This window comes from Hypanus sabinus, chromosome 23, assembly GCF_030144855.1.
Source record: "Hypanus sabinus isolate sHypSab1 chromosome 23, sHypSab1.hap1, whole genome shotgun sequence".
NCBI lineage: Eukaryota > Metazoa > Chordata > Chondrichthyes > Myliobatiformes > Dasyatidae > Hypanus > Hypanus sabinus.
In genome coordinates this window covers 65,233,820-65,256,872 of record NC_082728.1, presented here as the reverse complement: position 1 = coordinate 65,256,872, position 23,053 = coordinate 65,233,820, and the positions used below count along the sequence as shown (strand labels likewise).

At 42.4% G+C, this 23,053-nt stretch overlaps 1 protein-coding gene across 1 annotated transcript in view; it reads left to right on the top strand.

The window, feature by feature from the left end:
- Window positions 1-23,053, top strand: part of otop2 (otopetrin 2) — a 96,413-nt gene that overhangs the window by 23,123 nt on the left and 50,237 nt on the right. The window contains exon 2 of the mRNA XM_059949033.1: window positions 12,906-13,042. Within this exon, the coding sequence (XP_059805016.1) occupies window positions 12,906-13,042 (137 nt within the window). The remainder of the gene's footprint in view (window positions 1-12,905; window positions 13,043-23,053) is intronic.

Genomic DNA, 23,053 nt, shown 5'->3' with positions numbered 1-23,053 from the left:
ATGCTAGCCATTTCAGCCCTGGGAAAAAACCTCTTACTATCTACATGATCAATGCCTCTCATCATCTAATACACCTCTATCAGGTCACCTCTCATCCTTCGTCACTCCAAGTAAAAAAGGCCGAGTTCACTCAACCTGTTTTCATAAGGCATGTTTCCCAATCCAGGCAACATCCTTGTAAATCTCCTCTGCACCCTTCCTATGGTTTCCACATCCTTCCTGTAGTGAGGAGACCAGGACTGAGCACAGTACTCCAAGTGGGGTCTGACCAGGGTCCAATATAGAACATAGAATAGTACAGCACAGTACAGGACCTTCAGCCCACAATGTTGTGCTGACCCTTAAACCCTGTCTCCCATATAACCACCCACCTTAAATTCCTCCATATACCTGTCTAGTAGTCTCTTAAATTTCACTAATGTATCTGCCTCCACCACTGACTCAGGCAGTGCATTCCACGCATCAACCACTCTCTGAGTGAAAAACCTTTCTCTAATATCCCCCTTGAACTTCCCACCCCTTACCTTAGCCATGTCCTCTTGTATTGAGCAATGGTGCCGTGGGGAAGGGGCAATGGCTGTCCACTCTATCTAAAGCTGCCACATTACCTCTTGGCTCCTGAACTCAATCCCATGATTGATGAAGGCCAATGCACCATATGCTTTCTTAATCACAGAGTCAACCTACGTGGCAGCTTTAGGTGTCCAATGGACTTGGACCCCAAGATCCCTCTGATCCTCCCCACTGTCAAGAGTCTTACCATTAATACTATATTCTGCCATCATATTTGACCTACCAAAATGAACCACTTCACACTTAACCTGGGTTGAACTCCATCAGCCACTTCTCAGCCCAGTTTTGCATCTATCAATGTCCTGCTGTAACCTCTGACAGCCCTCCACACTATCCACAATACCTCCAACCTTTGTGTCATCAGCAAATTTACTAACCCATCCTTCCACTTCTTCATCCAGGTCATTTATAAAAATCACAAAGAGTAAGGGTTCCAGAAAAGATCCACTGGTCACCGACCTCCATACAGAATACAACCCATCTACAACCACACTTTGCCTTCTGTGGGCAAGCCAGTTTTGGATCCACAAAGCAATGTCCACTTGGATCCCATGCCTCCTTACTTTCTCAATAAGCCTCGCATGGAGTACCTTCTCAAATGTTTTGCTGAAATCCATGTACACAACATCTACAGCTCTACCTTCATCAATGTGTTTAGTCACATCCTCAATAAATTCAATTAGGTTCGTAAAGCACGACCTGCCTTTGACAAAATCATGCTGACTATTCCTAATCATATTATGCCTCTCCAAATGTTCATAAATTTTGCCTCTCAAGATCTTCTCCATCAACATACCAACCAATGAAGTAAGACTCACTGGTCTATAATTTCCTAAGCTATCTCTACACCCTTTCTTGAATAATGGAACAACAGCTGCAGCCTCTGGAACCTCTCCTGTCTCCATTGGTGATGCAAAGATCATCGCTAGAGGCTCAGCAATCTCCTCCCTCGCCTCCCACAGAAGCCTTTGGTATATTTTGTCCGGTCCCAGTGACTTATCCAACTTGATGTTTTCCAAAAGCTCCTTCACATCCTCTTTCTTAATATCTACATGCTCAAGCTTTTCAGTTTGCTGTAAGTTATCCTTATAATTGGCAGGATCCTTTTCCGTAGTGAATACTGAAGCAAAGTACTCGTTAAGTACCTCTGCTATCTCCTCTGGTTCCATACACACTTTTTCACTGTCCTATTCTCTCACATCTTATCCTCTTGTTCTTCACATACATAGAAACATAGAAAACCTACAGCACAATACAAGCCCTTTGGTCCACAAAGTTGTGCCGGACATGTCCCTACCTCAGAAATTACTAGGCTTACCCATAGCCCTCTATTTTCTAAGCTCCATGCACCTATCTAAAAGTCTCTTAAAAGACCCTATTGTATCCGCCTCCACGACCGTTGCCGTCAGCCCATTCCATGCACTCACCACTCTCTATGTGAAAAACTTACCCGCCATCTCCTCTGTATCTACTCCCCGGCACCTGTGTCTTCTTGTGGAAACCATTTCAGCCCTGGGAAAAAAAGCCTCTGACTATCCACATGATCAATGCCTCTCATCATCCTATACACCTCTATCAGGTCTCCTCTCATCCTCCGTTGCTCCAAGGAGAAAAGGCCAAGCTCACTCAACCTGTTTTCATAAGGCATGCTCCCCAATCCAGGCAACATCCTTGTAAATCTCCTCTGCATCCTTTCTGTGGTTTCCACATCCTTCCTGTAGTGAGGCGAACAGAACTGAGCACAGTACTCCAAGTGGGGTCTGATCAGGGTCCTATAGAGCTGCAACATTACCTCTTGGCCCCAATACTTGTAGAATGCCTTGGGGTTTTCCTGCCCACCAAGGCCTTCTCATGGCCCCTTCTAGTTCTCCTAATTTCTTTCTTAAGCTCCTTCCTACCAGCCTTATAATCTTCAAGATCTCTATCACTATCTAGTTTTTTATTAACCTTTTGTAAGTTCTTCTTTTCTTCTTGACTAGACTTACAACAGTCTTTGTACACCACAGTTCCTGTACCCTATCACCCTTTCCCTGTCTCATTGGAACGTACCTATGCAGATCACCACGCAAATATCTTCTGAACTTTTGCCACATTTCTGCTGTACATTTCCCTGAAGAACATCTGTTCACAATTTATGCTTCCAAGTTCCTGCCTGATAGCCTCATATTTCCCATTTCTCCAATTAAACACTTTCCTAACTTGTCTGTTCCTATCCCTCTCCAATGCTATTGTAAAGGAGATAGAATTGTGATCACTATCTCCAAAATGCTCTCCCACTGAGAGATCTGACTCTTGACCAGGTTAATTTCCCAATACCAAATCAAGTACAGTCTCTCCTCTTATAGGCTTATCTACATACTGTGTCAAGAAACCTTCTTTGACAAACCTAACAAACTCCACCCCATCTAAACCCCTTGCTCTAGGGAGATGCCAATCGATATTTGGGAAATTAAAACATCTCACCATGACAACCCTGTTATTATTACACCTTTCCAGAATCTGCCTCTCTACCTGCTTCTTGATGTCCCTGTTACTATTGAGGTGGTATATAAAAACACCCAGCAGAATTATTGACCCCTTCCTGTTCCTAACTTCCACCCACAGAGACTCCATAGACAATCCCTCCATGTCTTCCTCCTTTTTTGCAGCCTTGACACCATCTCTGATCTACAGTGCCATGCCCCCACCTCTTTTGCCTCCCTCCCTGTACTTTCTGAAACATCTAAAGCCTGGCACTCAAAGTAACCATTCCTGCCCCTGAGTCATCCAAGTCTCTGTAATTGCCACAACATCACAGCTCCAAGTACTGATCCACGCTTGAAGCTCATCCGCTTTGTTCATAATACTCCTTGCATTAAAATAAACACATCTCAAACCATCGGCCTGAGCTTGTCCCTTCTCTTTCACCTCCCTCTTGCATTATCTCCAAGCTTTTTCTATTTGTGAGCCAACCACCTCTTCCTCCATCTCTTCAGTTTGGTCCCCACCCCCCAGCAATCCTAGTTTAAATTCTCCCCAATAGCCTTAGCAAATTGCCCTGCCAGGATATTGGTTTCCCCTGGGATTCAAGTGCAACCCGTCCTTTTTGTACAGTCACTCCTGTCCCTAAGGAGGTCCCAATGATCCAGAAATCTGAATCCCTGACCCTGCTCCAATCCCTCAGCCACGCATTTATCCTCCATTTCACTCTATTCCTATACTCACTGTCGCGTGGCACAGGCAGTAATCCTGAGATGACTACCCTTGCGGTCCTGTTTCTCAACTTCCTTCCTAACTTCCTGTAGTCTGCTTTCAGGACCTCCTCCCTTTTCCTGCCTATGTCGTTGGAACCAATATGTACCACAACCTCTAGCAGTTCTCCTTCCCACTTCAGGATATCTTGGACGTGATCCGAAACATCCCAGACCCTGGCACCTGGGAGGCAAACTACCATCCGTGCTTCTTTCCTGTGTCCATAGAATCGCCTGTCTGACCCACTAACTACAGTGTCCCCTATCACTGCTGCCATCCTCTTCCTTTCCCTACCCTTCTGAGCCACAGGGCCAGACTCTGTGCCGGAGGCACAGCTGCCGTTGCATACCCCAGGTGGGCCGTTCCCCAGTGGTACTCAGGCAGGAGTACTTATTGTCAAGGAGTACAGCCACAAGTGTGCTCTCTAGTGTGGTGAACTACGTGTGCCTGTCTGGACACACCCCCTGCTGACTGCTTCTGTGGCTCCTCCCACAGGCCCTGTATAAAGGCGATTCAGGTCTAATACTCTGCCTCATTCTCCAGGATGTAATATGATGGTCACTCACTGCTGGTTCCTTCTTCAGTCAATAAAAGCCAATATCTCGCCTTACGTCTCAGAGTGAGTTATTGATGGTGCATCATCTAGCCTTTGAGTCCTGCCCTTCCCTCTCCTGACTGTTACCCACTTATCTGTTTCTCCAGGCCCCAGTGCGACTACCTGCCTAGAGCTCCTCTCTATTACCTTCTCACTTTCCCTGACCAGGCGAAGGCCATTGAGCTGCATCTCCAGTTTCCTCACCTCATCCCTAAAAAGCTGCAGCTCAATGCATCTGGTGCAGATGTGGCCATCCAGGAGGCTGGGAGTCTCCCGGACTTCCCACATCTGACACCAAGCACAGAACACTGGCCTCACATACATTCTTCCTGTCTGTGCTCTACACAGTTAACCTACCTCGCCTCGACCCATTATTGCCAAAGCCCTGTTGAGTCAAAGCCTTCCTACTTAGTCTCCCTCTACTCTGTCGTCCGCTCCTTCAATACCCGCTCTATAAATGTGTCTCCTTTTAAACTGTTTTGGCTGTTCTCACTGGCTGACATCCACACGCCTGTGCAGTCATGCCCTGATTAAACCACTGAAGAAATAACCATCTCCCTTTAAACTCTTCTCGCTGTCCTCACTGGCTGACGTCCACGCACTTACGCCCCGATCAAACTGCTGAAGAAATAACCCTGGTATGCAGAAGAAGGTTCAGTTGCTTGGCATTCAAGATGACGTAGTGAACTGGATTAGACATTGTGTGAGAAGTCTGAGTGATAGTAGATGGTTAACTCTCTGACTAGAAGCTTGTGACTAGTCAAGTGTCACAATGGGTCCGTTGTTGTTTGACAACAATGACTTGTCCATCCTACTGACCTATCTCTTCACACAGTGACTTGTTGATCACACTATTCCACTGAATCCCACACCAACCTGTCCATCCTAATATCTCCGCATCGCACACTCAGCAATCTCACTAGTCACTCCAATCACTCACCGACTATGCAGCCCAAGATCTATACCATCACACATTGACCTATTCACTTCACCAAATTCTCCAATAACCTACTGACATGTCCATCACACAATCTATCCCATAGAATACAGACACATCCATTGCAGCAGTCTCCTCAGACTGTTCCATCAATCCTGTCAACCTCTCCAAATACACCAAAATGTCCAACCCACCAATATATCCCATCATGCACTCAACTGGTTGATCCAAATGATCTCTCCAATCACACATTGGGCTCCCCATCCAAACACCTATCCTGTCACATGCTGAAATGTCCATCCTACCGATGTCCCTAATCTGATAGTGAGCAGTTCATCTCACTGATCACTCCAATCACAACACTGACTTGTCCAATCCAAGATCTATACCATTACACATCGGCATATCCAACCCATTGATCTATCCCATCAAGCACTCAGCTGTTGATTTCACCAAAGTCTCCAATTACACATATCCCTACCACGGATCACTTCAATCACATACCAGCCTGTCCATCCTGCCAATCTTTCCAAACACATATTCTTATCTGCCCACACTACTGATGTCACTGATGTCTGCAATAACACACTCTCTTTTCCATTTCATAATCTATTGCTTCACACACTGTACTGACCAACCCAACAATCAATTTAATCACAGATTTACTGTCAGCCCCATGAACTATTGCATCCAACACTGACCTATCCATCCAGCCAAAGGCACCAATGATGTACCAATCTGTCCATCCTTTTGATCTCTCCAGTCACCCATTGACATGTCCATCTCATCAAAGATTCAAAGTCCATACAGTATAAATTATACAACCTTGAGATTTGCTAACAGGCAGTCACAAAGCAAGGAACCCAAAAGAACCCAATGTAAAAAAAAGGACTAACTCCCAGTGCCCCAAAGAAAGAGAGAGAAAAACAAATCATGCATGCAATAAAAGTGAGCAACAACAACAGCATTCCAAACCAAATTGAATCCCTAGACCCAAATCCCTGGGGGAGCTCAGAGTAAGACCAAAGCCTTGATATTTTGATCATCAGGGTAAATTGCTGCAAAGTTTGCAGACACGAAGTACAGCAGCTTGGGGCAGTCTCAAAGCCTTAGCATCATGGAGAGAAGAGCCCCAGGTTATCTGGGCTGGCATTTATATTGACTGAACCTCGCACTAGGACCCGGGCTCTGCCATGATAAATCATTCTGGGTCTAGATTTCACTGCTGGAGAAGCCATTCTCAACTTCTCCAAATCAGCTTGGTGCCGAGCAATCCAACCTCATCCAACTATCAATACCCTACCTTTCCAGTCTACCTAGGCTGGCATTTAGATTGTTGGAACACCGTATTATACCTCACATTGGGACCCAGGCCCCAACGTGGTGAATCACTCCTGGCCTAGAGTTCACCACCCAGTGATTCACTTCAGACCTGGGTTTCACTGCCGAAGAAGTTGTTCTCAGCCTCTCTAAATTGGTTTGATATTTAAAGCGATCTATCCTTGCACCCAGGTTAGTTGGACTGGGCATCAGAACTCCTCTGTCCCTTCTCCTCCCCTCCAAAACAACCATTCCAATTAGTACGGCTCAAACTCCAAGTGTGTTGATTTTACAGCACATCTCTCAAGTTCACTTTGCCCTCACTTACTTCTTTGTTGTTTGTGGTGGTATTTTACCACAATTTACTTCAAAAAAAATGTTGTTAATAATTTTTAAATCAATTCCATTGCTTTTGAACCACCAATAAGCTGTAGTGCCATCTAAAACTTCTCCAATTGCAATAACTGATCTGTCCAACAATCACTTCAAATCCACTCTGATATGCCCATCCCACAAATCTCACAAATCTCACAAATCCCACAGATTTTTCCAGTCACGTGCTGACCTGTCTATCTCTCTGATCTCTCCGATCACAATTTCCTGTCCAGACACAAAGTCATCCCATGATTAATTAAGGTTAATCAGGTTTGTCTGGTGTTGCTAGAGCAGCAAGCTTGAAGGCTGGAAGGGGTTACTCCGTGCCATATCAAGAAATATATAAATCAGTGCATAAATCAATCCAAACATAACAGCAATCTGTCCATTCCACAGATTTACCAAATGTCAAGCTTACCAATCAATACCACTATCAGCCCTTCACATGCTGAACTGTGTAACCTACCACCTATGGCATCACACAGCCATTTCTCCACCCTACAATCTCTCCAGTCACATGCTGATCTCTCCATCCCAGAATATATCCCATCACATAATTACCTGTCCATTGCATTGATCTTTCTAATCACATACCTAATTGCCCAAGCAGCCTTGCCTTCAATCATAAAGACCTGTCCATCCCGCTGATCTCTCCAATCACACATTTCCCCATCTGTTCCACTGACTCATCCAATCACACAAACTTGTCCATCACACTGACCTCTCCAATCAAAATGACCTGTCTGTCCATTAATCTTTCCATCACAGATCTCTCAAACCACATGCCAGCCTGTCCATCCAATGATCACAAACTGACCTCCCCATCCAAATATGTATCCCATCACACAGTGAACTGTCTATGCTACCAATCTCTTCAATCACATACTGAACAGTTCATCTCACAGGTAACTCCAATCACACACCAGTGTCGCCATCCCAATTACACACTGATCTGTCCATCACAGATCTATAATATCATCTGCCAACCTATCCATCCCATGATCAATCCCTCTACATGCTGGTCTGTCCAACCCTATGATCTCTTCAATCAAACACTGATGAGTCAATCCCACCAATCACACGCTGACTTGTGCAACCCAAGACCAAAATCTATCCTATCACATACTGAACTCACAGTCACCCACTGACCTGACCATTCCTCCAAATTTCCCAATCACATACTGATCTCTCCATTCCACTGAACTATCCCTTCACATACTCAGCTGTTGAATCTCCAAACTCTCTAATCACATAGGGAGCTGCCAATTACACCAATCTCTCTAACCTTTAGCTTGCCGACTGACCTTGTAGGGTATTGTTTACCTCATGGTTTGATGACAGTCCTAGGGTGCCCAGTTCCCTATCAAATAGGATCACTTCACCACCCACCCACTGTCCCATATCTTTAACAATCATGCCGCTAATGGTTTCCCCCAGTTCTGTCTGTACTGATCCCCCAGTTCCACCAATTCCTTGGAGTAGTTGTCCTCAGTCATCACCAAGGTAGTCACTGTTTCATGTCCCCAATCCTGTTCTTCTTATAGCTGGATGACACATTGTCCAGCGTCTGAGATTGTCCTGAAATGCCAGAAGACACCACAGGCTGATGGGCACTTGGAGAGGGCTATTTGTCAGACTATTTTTCTGTCGCCATAGTAACTCTAACTGGCAGTGCTTTCATGAGCTGGGGGGGGGCATAGGGAGGAGGGAGACTTTCCACACTTTCCTTCAGATCCTCACCATCAAACTAAATATCCCAATCCCAAATATGTGCGTCACCACCCCTTAAATTAAGAGCCGAGACCTTAATTGGGTCCAGTGCCAGTTAGTCCTTTGGGTTGTTTCCTGCTGCTGGACCTTGGCCAGGCAGCAAGCGATGCCAACACTTCTGTTCCTCCATTTTCTCAGCCCAAGTTTGAGCTGACCAGGCAGCCTCTGCTATGGTCATAGAGTGCTGATTCAACATCTCCACCTCGTGTTAAGATTCCCTATTTCCTCCTCTTTAGAGAAACATAGAAACTCTAAGCACAATACAGGCCCTACAGCCCACAAAGCTGTGCCGAACATGTCCTTACCTTAGAAATTACCTAGGGTTACCCATAGCCCTCTATTTTTCTGAGCTTCATGTACCTGTCCAGGAGTCTCTTAAAAAACCCTATTGTATCCGCCTCCACCACTGTCGCTGGCAACCCATTCTACGCACTCACCACTCTCTGCGTAAAAAAGCTTACCCCTAACACCTCCTCTGTACCTACTCCCCAGCACCTTAAAACTGTGCCCTCTCATGCTAGCCATTCCAGCCCTGGGAAAAAGCCTCTGACTATCCACATGATCAGTGCCTCTCATCATCTTATACCCCTCTATCAGGTCACCTCTCATTCTCCATCGCTCCAAGGAGAAAAGGCTGAGCTCACTCAACCTATTCTCATAAGGCATGCTCCCCAATCCAGGAAACATCCTTGTAAATCTCCTCTGCACCCTTTCTATGGGTTCACCATCCTTTCTATAGTGTGGCGACCAGAACTGAGCACAGTACTCCAAATGGGGTCTGACTAGGGTCCTATAGCTGCAACATTACCTCTCAGCTCCTAAACTCAATTCCACAATTGATGAAGGCCAATGCACCATATACTTTCTTAACCACAGAGTCAACCTGCGCAGCAGCTTTGAGTGACCAATGGACTCGGACCCGAAGATCCCTCTGATCCTCCACACTGCCAAGAGTCTTACCATTAATACTATATCCTGCCATCATATTTGACCTACAAAATGAACCACCTCACACTTTTCTGGGTTGAACTCCATCTGCCACTTCTCAGCCCAGTTTTGACCCCTTATCAAAGTCCTGCTGTAACCTCTGTCAGCCCTCCAGACTATCTACAACACCCCCAACCTTGTCTCATCAGCAAATTTACTAACCCATCTCTCCACTTCTTCATCCAGGTCATTTATAAAAATCACAAAGAGTGGGGGTCCCAGAACAGATCCCTGAGGCACACCACTGGTGACCAACCTCCATGCAGAACACGACCCGTCTATAACCACACTTTGCCTTCTGTGGGCAAGCCAGTTCTAGATCTACAAAGCAATGTGCCCTTGGATCCCATGCCTCCTTACTTTCTCAATAAGCCTTGCATGGGGTAATTTGTCAAATGCCTTGCTGAAATCCATATACACTACATCTACTGCTCCACCTGCATCAATGCGTTTAGTCACATCCTCAAAAAATTCAATCAGGCTCTTAAGGCACGACCTGCTTTTGACAAAGCCATGCTGACTATTCCTAATCATATTATGTCTCTCCAAATGTTCATAAATCCTGCCTCTCATGATCTTCTACATGAACTTACCAACCACTGAAGTAAGACTCACTGGTCTATAATTTCCTAGGCTATCTCTACACCCTTTCTTGACTAATGGAACAACATCTGCAACCCTCCAATTCTCCGTAACCTCTCCTGTACACTTCGGTGATGCAAAGATCATCGCCAGAGGCTCAACAATCTCCTCCCCCACCTCCGACAGTAGCCCAGGGTACATCTCGTCCAGTCCCAGTGACTTATCAGACTTGATGCTTTCCAAAAGATCTAGCACATCCTCTTCCTTAATATCTACATGCTCCAGCTTCAGTCCACTGTAAGTCATCCCTACAATTGCCAAGATCTTTTTCTATAGTGAATACTGAATCAAAGTACTCTTTAGGAACCTCTGCCGTCTCCGCTGGTTCTATACACACTTTTGCACTGTCACACTTGACACACTGTCACACTATTCTCTCAATTCTTATCCTCTTGCTCTTCACATACTTGCAGAATGCCTTGGGGTTTTCCTTAATCCTGTCCGCCAAGGCCTTCTCATGTCCCCCTTCTGGCTCTCCTAGATTCATAAGCTCCTTCCTGCTAGCCTTATAATCTTCAAGATCTCTATCATTACCTAGTTTTTTGAACCTTTCGTAAGCTCTTCTTTTCTTTTTGACTAGATTTACAACAGCCTTTGTACACCACGGTTCCTGTAACCTACCATCCTTTTCCTGTCTTATTGGAATGTACCTATGCAGAACTCCATGCAAATATCCCCTGAACATTTGCCATATTTCTTCCATACATTTCCTTGAGAACATATGCTCCCAATTTATGCTTCCAAATTCCTGCCTGATAGCCTCATATTTCCCCTTACTCCTATTAAACGCTTTCCTAACTTGTCTGTTCCTATCCATCTCCAATGCTACGGTAAAGGAGATAGAATTATGATCATTATCTCCAAAATGCTCTCCCACTGAGAGATCGGACACCTGACCAGGTTCATTTCCAAAATGAGATCTTACTGAGAGATTGTCTTGTGTTGTTGTTTTATGATGGCTGCCAGCAGCCAAGAAGCCCCTCTCTGGCTATCCCTCCTGTCCAGGAACCCTAACAGACATGAGATGGTATCCCATCTTTACTCCTAAGGGGTTCAGCTTGTTTGTTCAACCCATGGTCTGCTAGCAAATTGGCCAGCTTGCCAAACCCTGCAATTATCAGTCCATCCCGGTACTCTTTGCATGGGGGGTGGGGGGGGGTCTTCCTTCTTGTTCTTTCTTCTAAACATGTTTGCAAACATTTTTATTTCTACCACACCTGCCAGATTCTTTTCCTACTATGCCAAATTGTTATATTACATCAAAAGGTTCATGAATCACGCTTGGTAAGGCAGAAATACATGAACGCCAATGACAAAACCTCATTTATTCAACAGAATAGCAAACATTAAAACACTTATTCAGCTACACGTGGACCCCTCTCTCTGCAGCACACACACAACTCTACCCAATCTGCAGTACCGTTAACTACCACATTTTGGTGAACCCCAATAAACTACTCTCAAGCAACCAACTGCTCTACTTTTATGTCCATTCAACTGATGGAATGCTGCAGTTAGTGGACCAATACATTCGTGCCAATTCAAACCACCTAACTAGAACCAATCATCACTTGTGTTTACCAGACTTTCATTTTCCCACAGCTGTATGCTCACGCCTGCCACTTGGATTCTAATGGTATGCACAAGGCTACGGTGGTGTAGACTTCTGATAAGCTCAAGATTAATCCTTTACAATACACCTACTTATCTATCCAATCACACACCAACACTGTCCATCCCACCAATATCTCCAATCGTACACCGACTTGCCCATCCCACCAATTTCTCCAGTCACACATTGAAAAAAAAATAGAGGGTTTTGGGGTGGTGTGGGTTTAGTACTTCTTTTTTAAGGAATATATGGGTGAAGGGCCTGTACTGTGCTGTAGTATTCTAGTGTCTAGTGACCTGTTTTTCATGATCTCTCCAATCACACACCAGCATGTCCTTCCCACTGATCTCTCCAATTACACAACGGCCTCTCCATCCCATAATCTATTCCTTCATGTCTCAACCTGTCCATACTACTGATCTCTCTAATCACACCCACCTGCTCATTCTCTAATCTGTCCAATCACACACTGACTTGTCCATTCAGCATTCTCTCCAAACACACCAATCTGTCCATCCCATCGATCTTTCCAATCATTCACCAATCTGTGCATCCATTATCTATTCCTTCACACACTTACCTGCCATCACACTAATCTCCAATCTTACATGGACCTGCCCTTCCAGCGATCTTGCCAAACAACCTGTCCATTCTGTGGTGTATTCCTTCACATACCAACCCCTCCATCCAAGCACCATTTTTGTCATTGGACTGATCTGTCCACTGAGGTATCAGTTGTATCTTTCAAACACTAATTTATCCAATGAAATGCCTTCCCAAAGGGCCAGATTCATCTTTGCTAACTTGCATGCCCGTGATGACACTATCCATTATGTTACCTCATGTTCTCTGTTTGATCTCAGGAGCAGTGCTTCTCTTTGGAGTGTGTACTATTCTGCTTGATGCTTTCAAGTTTGGCTACTACTACCAATTCCGGAATAGTGGCCTTACCGTGAAGATAGTCTATCCTGTTGTGGAAGCCATCTTTGTTAGCACCCAGGTGAGACTCCTTTCACTCCAGTCACTTCATCACGCTCTTTTTTAACTCCGAGACTGTGAAGACCAGCACATTACCCATACCATTTGGTTTCCATATGAGAGGCTCGCTGGCGAGGTGCAGGGTCAGTTGATAGTCAACTACACTGGAGGGTTTGGCCATATGTGGTTATGATTACCAGTCTGGTTAATAACAATTGCTCCAGAGGCTTCAGGAACTAAATGGAATTTTAATATATCTCTGATGCCTTTTACTGTCACTTTATTTTCAATTAATTTAATTATTTATAATTAAATAATTAATTTGATTTTTATTAATTTAATAGCCAATGAGAGCAAGTTTAGTCAACAGGATAGACAGGATGCAGGATAAAGGGAGGGTGAGAACATTGCTGTAAACTGCAATGCAGAAAGTTCAACAGATAAAACAGCTGAAACCAGGGATTGGCTCCAGGGATTGGGATGTCAGAAGCAGAACAGAAATATGGCTGACGAAAGCACAAGACCAGCAGCACAGTGTTCCAGGATACAGATACTACAGGCCTGTCAGAGGTGTAGGGAAGAGTAGAGGAAGATTCATGATGAAAGAGGACATAACAATGTCCTGAGAAAGAATATTTTGTCGGGATCATCCAGTGACCCCATATTGATAGAATGTAGAAACATGAAGGTGATGGTCACTTTGATGGGATTTAATGTAAGTCCTCCCCCTGCCCCCCCAAATATTCAGAGGAACTGTAGGAGCAAATATGTAGAGAGATGTCTGGATGGATTGGAATTTGTGAAGTGAGTCCAAGAAAACATTTGTGATCAATAAGTATAGGGACCTACTAGATAGGGTCAGCACCTGACCTCCTCCTGGGGAATGAGGCACGGCGAGTGGCAGAAGTGACTTCTTTGTGTCCAGTGCCTATAATTTAATTAGTTTTAAAATAGTTAAGTTGAGGGATGCAACCGATTTACGTTGATGTTCTGAACTAGGGCAGAGCAAACCTTGGAGCCATTGGGTGGGATGCCAGTCACCTGTCCTTTGCCCTTGCTGAAATGAAGTACAAGGAGCCCTGCCACATATAGATTGAAGGAAGCCCCCAGCAGCAATGTATATTCAATGGGAATGTTGTAATTCACCACCCCTCCACTCATGTTCCCAGTTCCTGTTGAATTTTAGCAACCTCAGGATCTGATTGATGTCAACTGCCCAGTCTTTAGCATGAATCCAACTCATCATCTCAACAATGCTGGAGAAGACACACTCCAGCAGGGAATGGCCACCAGACAAGTGTAACATTCACTAGACAAGCAGGCATACTTTTCCTCTAAAGGAGCAGTGCCCTTGGTACAGAGGATTTGAGAAATAAATGTAAGGTGCCTGATTTTTCAAGACAATTAACCTGGATTCCATCTTTTCTCATAGAGTCAGAGCAGTACAGCACAGATATAGGCCTTTTGAGCCAAAGAGTCCATGCTGATCATGGTGCCCAACCAGATAGTCCCAATTTTCTGCGTTCAAGCTTCGAAGTACAGTCTATTATCAAAGTATGTATAAGTTATACAACCTTGAAATTCATCTGCTTACAGACAGCCACAAAACAAGAAACCTGAAAGAACCCAACTTAAAAAGACCAATGGGGAGAGGGGGAGAGAGAGAGAGGGGGGGGAGGGGAGAGAGAGAGAGAGAGAGAGAGAGAGAGGGAAAGAGAAAAATCAATTTATGCAAACAATAAAGCAGGCATCAGCATTCAGAATGAAATTGGGCCCATAAACACAAATCTGGGAGCAGCTGGAGTAGGCCACACAGAGGCAAATCACCAAGAACCTCACAGACACTAAGTTCAGAGCAGATGGGGCATGACACAGCCTCAGCACCGAGGAGAGCAGAGTAAAACTTCTTGGAGCAGAACCAGCTCAACTTTTGCCTCCGGTCCCAATACCTTGCCTTTTCAGTTCTTCTGGCCTGGCATTTAACTTGCCGAGCTGCAGCAATATGCTCTGGGCCACTTACAGCCCAAACTCAACCTTTCCAAATCAGCGTGGCACTTAGATGGACCAAACCTCTATCCTGGGTTAGGTGGATGGGCTCAAAAACAGCTCCACTTCAGTTTTTCTCAACTCATCTCGCTCTAACTGTGTCTCTGATTCTGATTCCGACTCCAACTCCATCTGCTGGAACACACCCCAACCTCGCTCCAGCTCTATATTACACCTGCATGCCTCAACCCTTGGATCAGCCTCACCTTCACTCTCCTCTTCATTGTTTCTGATGATTGTTTACCACAATTTTCCATATAAAAAGTGTTATTAATAAAGTCCCATTTCCCTTGATGTTGATAAATTGATAATTGCAGCCTCAACTCCCTGACCAACAGACAGCAATCAATATGAGTAGGCAGTATCAACATTGGCACCCCATGAGGTTCCATCCTCAACTCCCTACTCTGCTTCCTGTACACTTATGAATGCATGGCCAGATTCTGCTCAAATTCAATATACAAAATGGCCACAGTGGGCCATATTACAAATAATGATAAGTAGGAGTACAAGAAGGAATTAGAGAGCTTAGTAACATGGTGTCACAGCAGCAACATTTCCCTCAATCTCAGCAAAACTAAAGGCTGATCATTGATTTCAGGAAAAGGGCAATGTATATAGGCCTGTCTATATCAACAGTGCTGAGCTTGATAGCTTCAAGGATCCTAGGAGTGAACATTACCAATAGCTTTTCCTAGTCCAATCATGGCTAAGAAAAAAAGTTCACAAGTGCCTCTACGTCCTCAGAAGGCTAAAGAAATTTGGCATGATTCTGTTGAAACTTACCAATTTTTAATCGATGCACCCTAGAAAGCAGCCTACCTGGATGCAGAATGACTTGATAGGGCAAGTATTTGCACAGTGCCGCAAGAAAGTACAGAAAGTTGTGGACACAGCTCAGCATGTCAAAGACGCCCACTTCCCCTCCATGGACTCTTAGTTTTTCTTCTTGCTGTCTCTGTAAAGCAGCCAGCGTAATCAAAGACTCCACCCATCCCAGACATTGTCTTCTCCCCAGATTTTCTCAGGCAAAAGATACAAAAGCCTGAAATCACATATCAAGAATAGCTTCTACTTTGCTGTTGTAAGACTACTAAATAGTTTCCTGGTTTGATAAAATAAACTTTGGACCTCACAATCTACCTTGCTATGATCTTGAAACTTATTATTTATCTGCAATGCATTTTGTCTGAGCTGTTACACTTTATTCTGCATTATTATTGTTTTATCTTGTTCTAACTTAATGCACTGCGTTATGACTTGATCTGTATGAACAGTATGCAAGACTGGCTTTTCACTGTACCTCAGTACATGACACAATAATAAATTAATTCCATTTCCTATTTCCAATATAATTGTACCTGCCTTATCTACTTCTGGCAGCTTATTCCACTTGCTCAATGCCCTCTGTGTGAGCAAAATACCCCTCAACTTCCTTTTAAATCTTTTCCCTTTCACCCAAAATCTTTGCACCTTAGTTTTGGATTCCCCTGAGTTGTATACCTCTATGAAATCTCCTCTCAATCTTCTGCATTCCATGGAATAAAGTCTTAACCTATTCAATCTTTCCATATAACTCAAGTACTCCAAACCCAGCAATATCCTTGTAAATTTTCTCTGTATACTTCCAATAATATTTATATCTTTCTTGTAGGTAGGTGACCAAAACTGCACACAATACTCCAAATTAGGCCTCACCAATGTCTTATACAACATTGACATAACATCCATTCCTTGTACTCAATACTTTGATTTATGAAGGCCAATGAACCAAAAGCTTTCTTTACAACCCTATCAATCAGTGATGCCACTTCCAATGAATAATGAACCTATATTAGCTGGAGGACAAGCTTGGGCAGAATAGCAAATGGGAGGTGTGGAGAGGCATGAAGAACATCATGAGCTTCAATCAGCCTAGCTGTAGAGCCTCAGAATGCAGCGGTGAGTAGGCTAATGAGTTAAATCTATACTTCAATAGGTTTGACAATTGCCCTCCTGGTCACACCCCACTCAGCACACCAGTCCAGGTGCTGAGGCACCCCACGTTCCCTCAGCACCAATGACTCTCTTCCGTCCTCCTTCCCACTCCAGTTCAAAGCAAGAATGAACAGCCCAGGCTACCACTGTCTACATCTGCTCCTTGTCCTGCATCTATCATCCATACCTCCACATATCAACTACTATCATCCCAATCTTCACCTCTCCTCCCAGCACCCACCTTCGACCAACTCATCCAGTTATCATGCACTCACCTTCATTTCTAAGCAGGTGAGAAGGGCTCTGGGGAAACACAGATGTGACAAAGCATTGGGGCTGATAGCGTGAATCCTAAGGTCCTGAAGGAGTGTGCTGAGCAGCTGTGTGGAGCTCTCCAACACAATTTCTTATTTTTTTGTAATTTTTTTAATTGAAGTTCATCATCAAACAAACATTTCCATAAGATATATTTCAGATATTGTACATGTATATCATATAATCATATACATCACAAATCTCCACAAAGTATTTATCTGAGGTAAACACTTATAGAAAAGAGTGGAAAGAAAAAACAAGCAAAAAGAAAGAACTATGTACAAGTAGGGAGTGATCTTTTTTTTAACAACAGATTCATTGATTTGTGAGAATAAAATCAGTCCTATGAGGCATTATGTAGTTAAATCATTTTCCCCAGTATGAATCAAGTTGTTCCAGCTTATGATTAGCAGATACTGTTATCTTCTCCATTTTGTAATTTTCTCCATTGCCCATTGTAATTTCCATCCATGCATTTAAAGTTGGGCTCTCCTGTGATAACCATTTCCTAGTAAGAGTCTTTTTACCAGCCACCAACGGTATATTCATTAAATATTTATCTCTTTTCAACCGTTCTTGAAGTATATATCCAAAATATATGGTCTTAATCTCAAAGGGTATTTCGCATTTAAAGATGTCTTGTAGGGCATTGTGTATCCCTCTCCAATAGTTTTTGATAACAGGGCAGTCACAAAAGATATGATAATAATTTGCATTTAGATTTCCACAATTTTTCCAGCAAACGGGGGGGGGGGGGGTTACTGTCATCATAGGATTTCTGAGAGGGTGTAATAAAATATCTTATCAAGTTTTTTCCATCCAAACTCCCTCCGTTTCTGTGAACTGCTACACATCCATTTATATCTCCATATTGTCCATTCTTCCTCAGATATAATTATCTCTCCTTCCTTCTCCCATTTTGTTTGAATGTATGAAGTCGAATGTGTTTTAGGATTTGACAACCCCTTATACATGATTGAAATGATTCTACTACCATTATCTGAATTATATGCTTTTCTAAAGAATTCTATCAAGCATGTATTTGCCTTGGTTACATTTTTAAGCGTCTTATTAACATATTGTCCCATCTGTAAATACCGATAAAAGTCTTGTTTTTCTAATAAGTGTTTCCCTTTGCATGCTGAGGATGTTCTACGAGTCTGTGGTGGCCAGTGCTATCATGTTTGCTGTTGTGTGCTGGGGCAGCAGGCTGAGGGTAGCAGACACCAACAGAATCAACAAACTCATTCGTAAGGCCAGTGACGTTGTGGGGGTGGAACTGGACTCTCTGACGGTGGTGTCTGAAAAGAGGATGCTGTCCAAGTTTCATGCCATCTTGGACAATGACTCCCATCCACTCCATAATGTACTGGTTAGGCACAGGAGTACATTCAGCCAGAGACTCATTCCACCGAGATGCAACACTGAGTGTCATCGGAAGTCATTCCTGCCTGTGGCCATCAAACTTTACAACTCCTCCCTCAGAGTGTCAGACACCCTAAGCCAATAGGCTGGTCCTGGACTTATTTCCACTTGGCATGATTAACTTATTTATTTATTTATTTATTTATGGTTTTATATTGCTATATTTCTTCACTACTCTTGGTTGGTGCAGCTGTAACGAAACCTAATTTCCCTCAGGATCAATAAAGTATGTCTGTCAGTCTTTAAGCTATTCAAAACTGAACAGTGTTCCTTCTTTCATTATGTTGCAAAGAACTGTTATTCCTTTAACTTTCCAGTCAATAAATCAAGCATCCAATTTATTTGGTGTTAAATCTAAGTCACATGCACACCATTTAAGAATTGCAATATCTCCCTCTAGATTATATTCTTTTATAGTAGTTTTCCATATTTTAAGAGTCAATTTCACCCATGGGGTATCAATAGTATTTATGTACCTTTGCAGGTTGTTATCAGCCAAAATTGCTTGTATGGGGATGGGAAGTACCCACTCCTCAATGTTTTTCCATTGAGCGTCATATGATGGGTTGCACCAACATATCACAGTTCTCAACTATGCTGCAAAAATAATAATCTCTAAGAGAAAGTAGGCCTCATCCTCCCTTTTCCTTTGCTAATTGCAAAGTTTTGAGATGAATTTTAGGCCTTTTACCCTGCCAAATATACCTTGATATCATCTTGTTCCATTCATTGAATTGATTTTGATTAATCTCTATTGGTAGGGTCTGAAAGAGATATAACAGTCTGGGCAGTATATTCATTTTAATAGACTCAAACCTTGAACTGAGACTGAAAAAAGGAATCAGGTTCCATCTTGCCACATCTTCCTTAATTTTTTTATATAAAGGCTGATAATTACATTTTGATAATTTTGCCAAATCTCCTGGCATAATGATGCCCAAATATTTGAAAGACTCTGTGTGCCATGCCCAGGGATATTGACTTTCAATTTCTCTTGGTGGGCTATAGTAATGTGAAAGTAATTGGGTTTTATCTACGTTGATCTTGTATTCTGATAGTTGACCATATTGTTCAAATGATTGCTTCAATTTAGGTAAAGAGTATGTTGGTTGCCCTAGATAATCAAAATGTCATCCGCATAACAAGCCAATTTATGCTCTGTCCCTTTAATAGTAATTCCCCTGGTATCTTCATTTTGTCTGATGTGTTGAGCTAATGGTTCCAGATATAACACGAAGTGTAGTGGTGACCATGCACAACCTTGTCTTGTGCCCCTTTCTAGGGTAAGACTATTTGATAAATATCCATTGATTTTAATCCTAGCAGTAGGATTGTCATACGGTGTCTGTATAGTTTTAATAATTGTGTCTTGGAAACCAAATCTATCTAAAACTCTATAAAGAAAATTCCAATTTACTGAATCAAATGCTTTTTCAGTGTCCACGCTTATCACTATTGCTTCAATTTTATTTTTTTGCATATGATCCATAATGTGAAGTGTCCTTCGTATATTGTCTTGTGTCTGGCATTGTTGTATAAAACCTGTCTGATCATTACGTATCAGTATGGGTAGAAACTCCTCTAATCGTTTGGCCATGATGGAGGTAAATAACCTATAATCTACATTAAGAATGGATATTGGTCTAAATAGCCTGCATTCCATTTTATCCTTGCCTTCTTTCGGTATAGCTGAGATTATCGCTTCCTTCCAACTGGGTGGCATTTGTGCCTTTTTTAGAGCCCAGTTCAGTGTGGGGAGTAAAACAGGAATCAACTCATTTTTAAATTCTTTGTACCACTCTGCCGTATACCCATCTGATCCTGGTGACTTGCTTAATTTAAGCCTACTAATTGCAGCTTTTAATTCAACTTCAGTTATGTCAGCAGTCATCGTTCTATTTTGTTCTTCACTTAAAGTGGGTAACTCTAGAGAATTCAAGAAGGTGTCAATTTGGGTTATGCTTCCCCCTGGAACTTTGGAATATAGAGTTTTGTAAAACACTTCAAAAGCTTCTTGAATTTCACTTAGCTTATTTTTTATCATTTTCGTTCTTGGGTCCCTAATTCTATGAATTATATTTTCTGCTATTTTTTTTTCAGTTTCCACACCATTATTTTCATAGATTTTGATCCACTTTCATGTCTCTGTTTCAGAAACATTAAGTTTTTCCTGATTTCTTGAGTAGCCAAATTATTTATTTCATTCCTAATTATTTTAATTTCCCCAAATTCAATTTGTGTTTTTTCTATAGTTCCTTCAGTCTATTTTGTAATTCCTCTAATGTTTTATATTTTTCTTATATGAAGATATCACTATAATTTTCCCTCTTAAGACCGCCTTCAGAGTATCCCATAAAATGGGAGTTAAAACCTCTCCATTATCGTTAAATTCTAAGTAGAGACCAATTTCTTTTTTAATTTGTTCCTTAAAGTGTGGATCATTGAGTAGACTTGAATTTAGTTTCCAAGTAGTATTCTTTGGTTGTAGGTCAAAATCAACAGATAAATATATAGGTGCATGGTCACTTACATCTATTGTCCCAATTCCACAGGTGTTTATTTTGTCTTTGTCTTTTCCAAATGTTATGAAATAGTCTATTCTTGTATATACAGAATGGGGAGCAGAATATAATGAGTGTAATCCCTTCTGTCGGGGGAAAGGTCCCTCCATATATCAATTAAACCAACATCCTCAAAATGTGTATTAACTTTCTTATGTAAAGATTTTGTTTCATAGGTTTTTCTATCGGAAGAGCCTAAGTTTGGTTGTAATTGTAAATTTAAGTCTCCCCCGCATATCAGGAGACCTTCTGTTTCCGTTACCATAATATCAGTAATTTTCTGAAAGAAACCAATATCACTTCCCGGGGGTGCATATATATTCAATAGAGTAACTGAATTGCCATCTATATTCCCCCTTACCAGAATATATCTGCCCTCTTTATCTCCCATTTTGAATACTTTTTCAAAATTTATCTTACTTGAGATAAGAATAGCAACTTTTCTCCTATGTCCTATTTATATGAGGAGAAAAACAGATTAGTGAAGCCCATTCACTAGTTTTTTATGCGCATTATCACTTAAATGAGTTTCCTTTAAATATACTACATGGGCTTGTTCTTTTTTCATTTTGGATAAAATTCTCTTACGTTTGATTGGGTTTAATGCCCATTGACATTAAAAGAAATGAATTTTACCTTCTCCTTAGCCATCTGTATTTATCTGTCAATGTATCATTGAAATTAGAATAAAACTTAATCGATCTACTTCCTGAACAAATAAGAACCAAGAAATGCAAATAATAACAAAAATGGCAACGAACGTGTGATTCCAAGGCTAAGGTCTCTAGTAGATGACCCTGCGTTGAGCTAGAGGAAATGTCTAGCTGTGGGGGATAACCCCTCCTACTTGTGAGTTGAGGGCCCCCATTGCAGTATTCATAAAAGTCAGTGAACAAATCCATTACACAGAAAAGATTTCCCTGAGTACTCCTATTTATATATACATACACATACATATATATGCACACACACAAATATATATATATATATATATACACACACACATACATTACACATATATATATTCTCATTTTGGTGGGGAAAAAGGAGTAAGTGAGTGAATAAAGAATAACAACTAAGTAATATAAAATCCACATTATAATAATTATTTCTCGAGATAGGTATATCACCATGTACTTTTGCTTCTGTTTAGCTTCTCAACATTTTTAAAGTTAGCCAAACCTTATGGCTCTTCTGAAGGGGGTGAGGACTGTCTTTGGGAAACTCCCGGTCTCTTCCTGATATATTTCTCTCGGCCTCCTCCCGTCTCCTGCCTTCTCAATTCTCGCACTATTTCCCAAGCAGAGCGGGATAATTCTTCAGCCAGGCTTTCTCTTGTTTTGTTCATGCTGACGGGCAACCCTCTGGCCTTCATTTCTGTAGTCGCCTCTTCCACTGTCTGGTACAACCGCGTCCCGTCTTCATATAACTCTCGACGTTTAGCAGGGTATGGAGTTTGAAATCTAATCTTGTTTTGCTTTAGTACTTGCTTTACTTCAGAGTATTTTTTGCATTTCTGGAGGACCGTGGGGGGGGGTGGTAATCTTGGTTGCCACTATTTTTTGATTAATGCTCGTGAGCTTTGACTTAATATCACAGAGCTGCTCCTCTATTTCTTTCTGGTACTCCCTTATCTCTTTCAGGATTTCGAACATATTCGCCGCTTCGCCTGAACGAAGCCCAGCGCCCGCCTCGCTAGCACGCGGTTG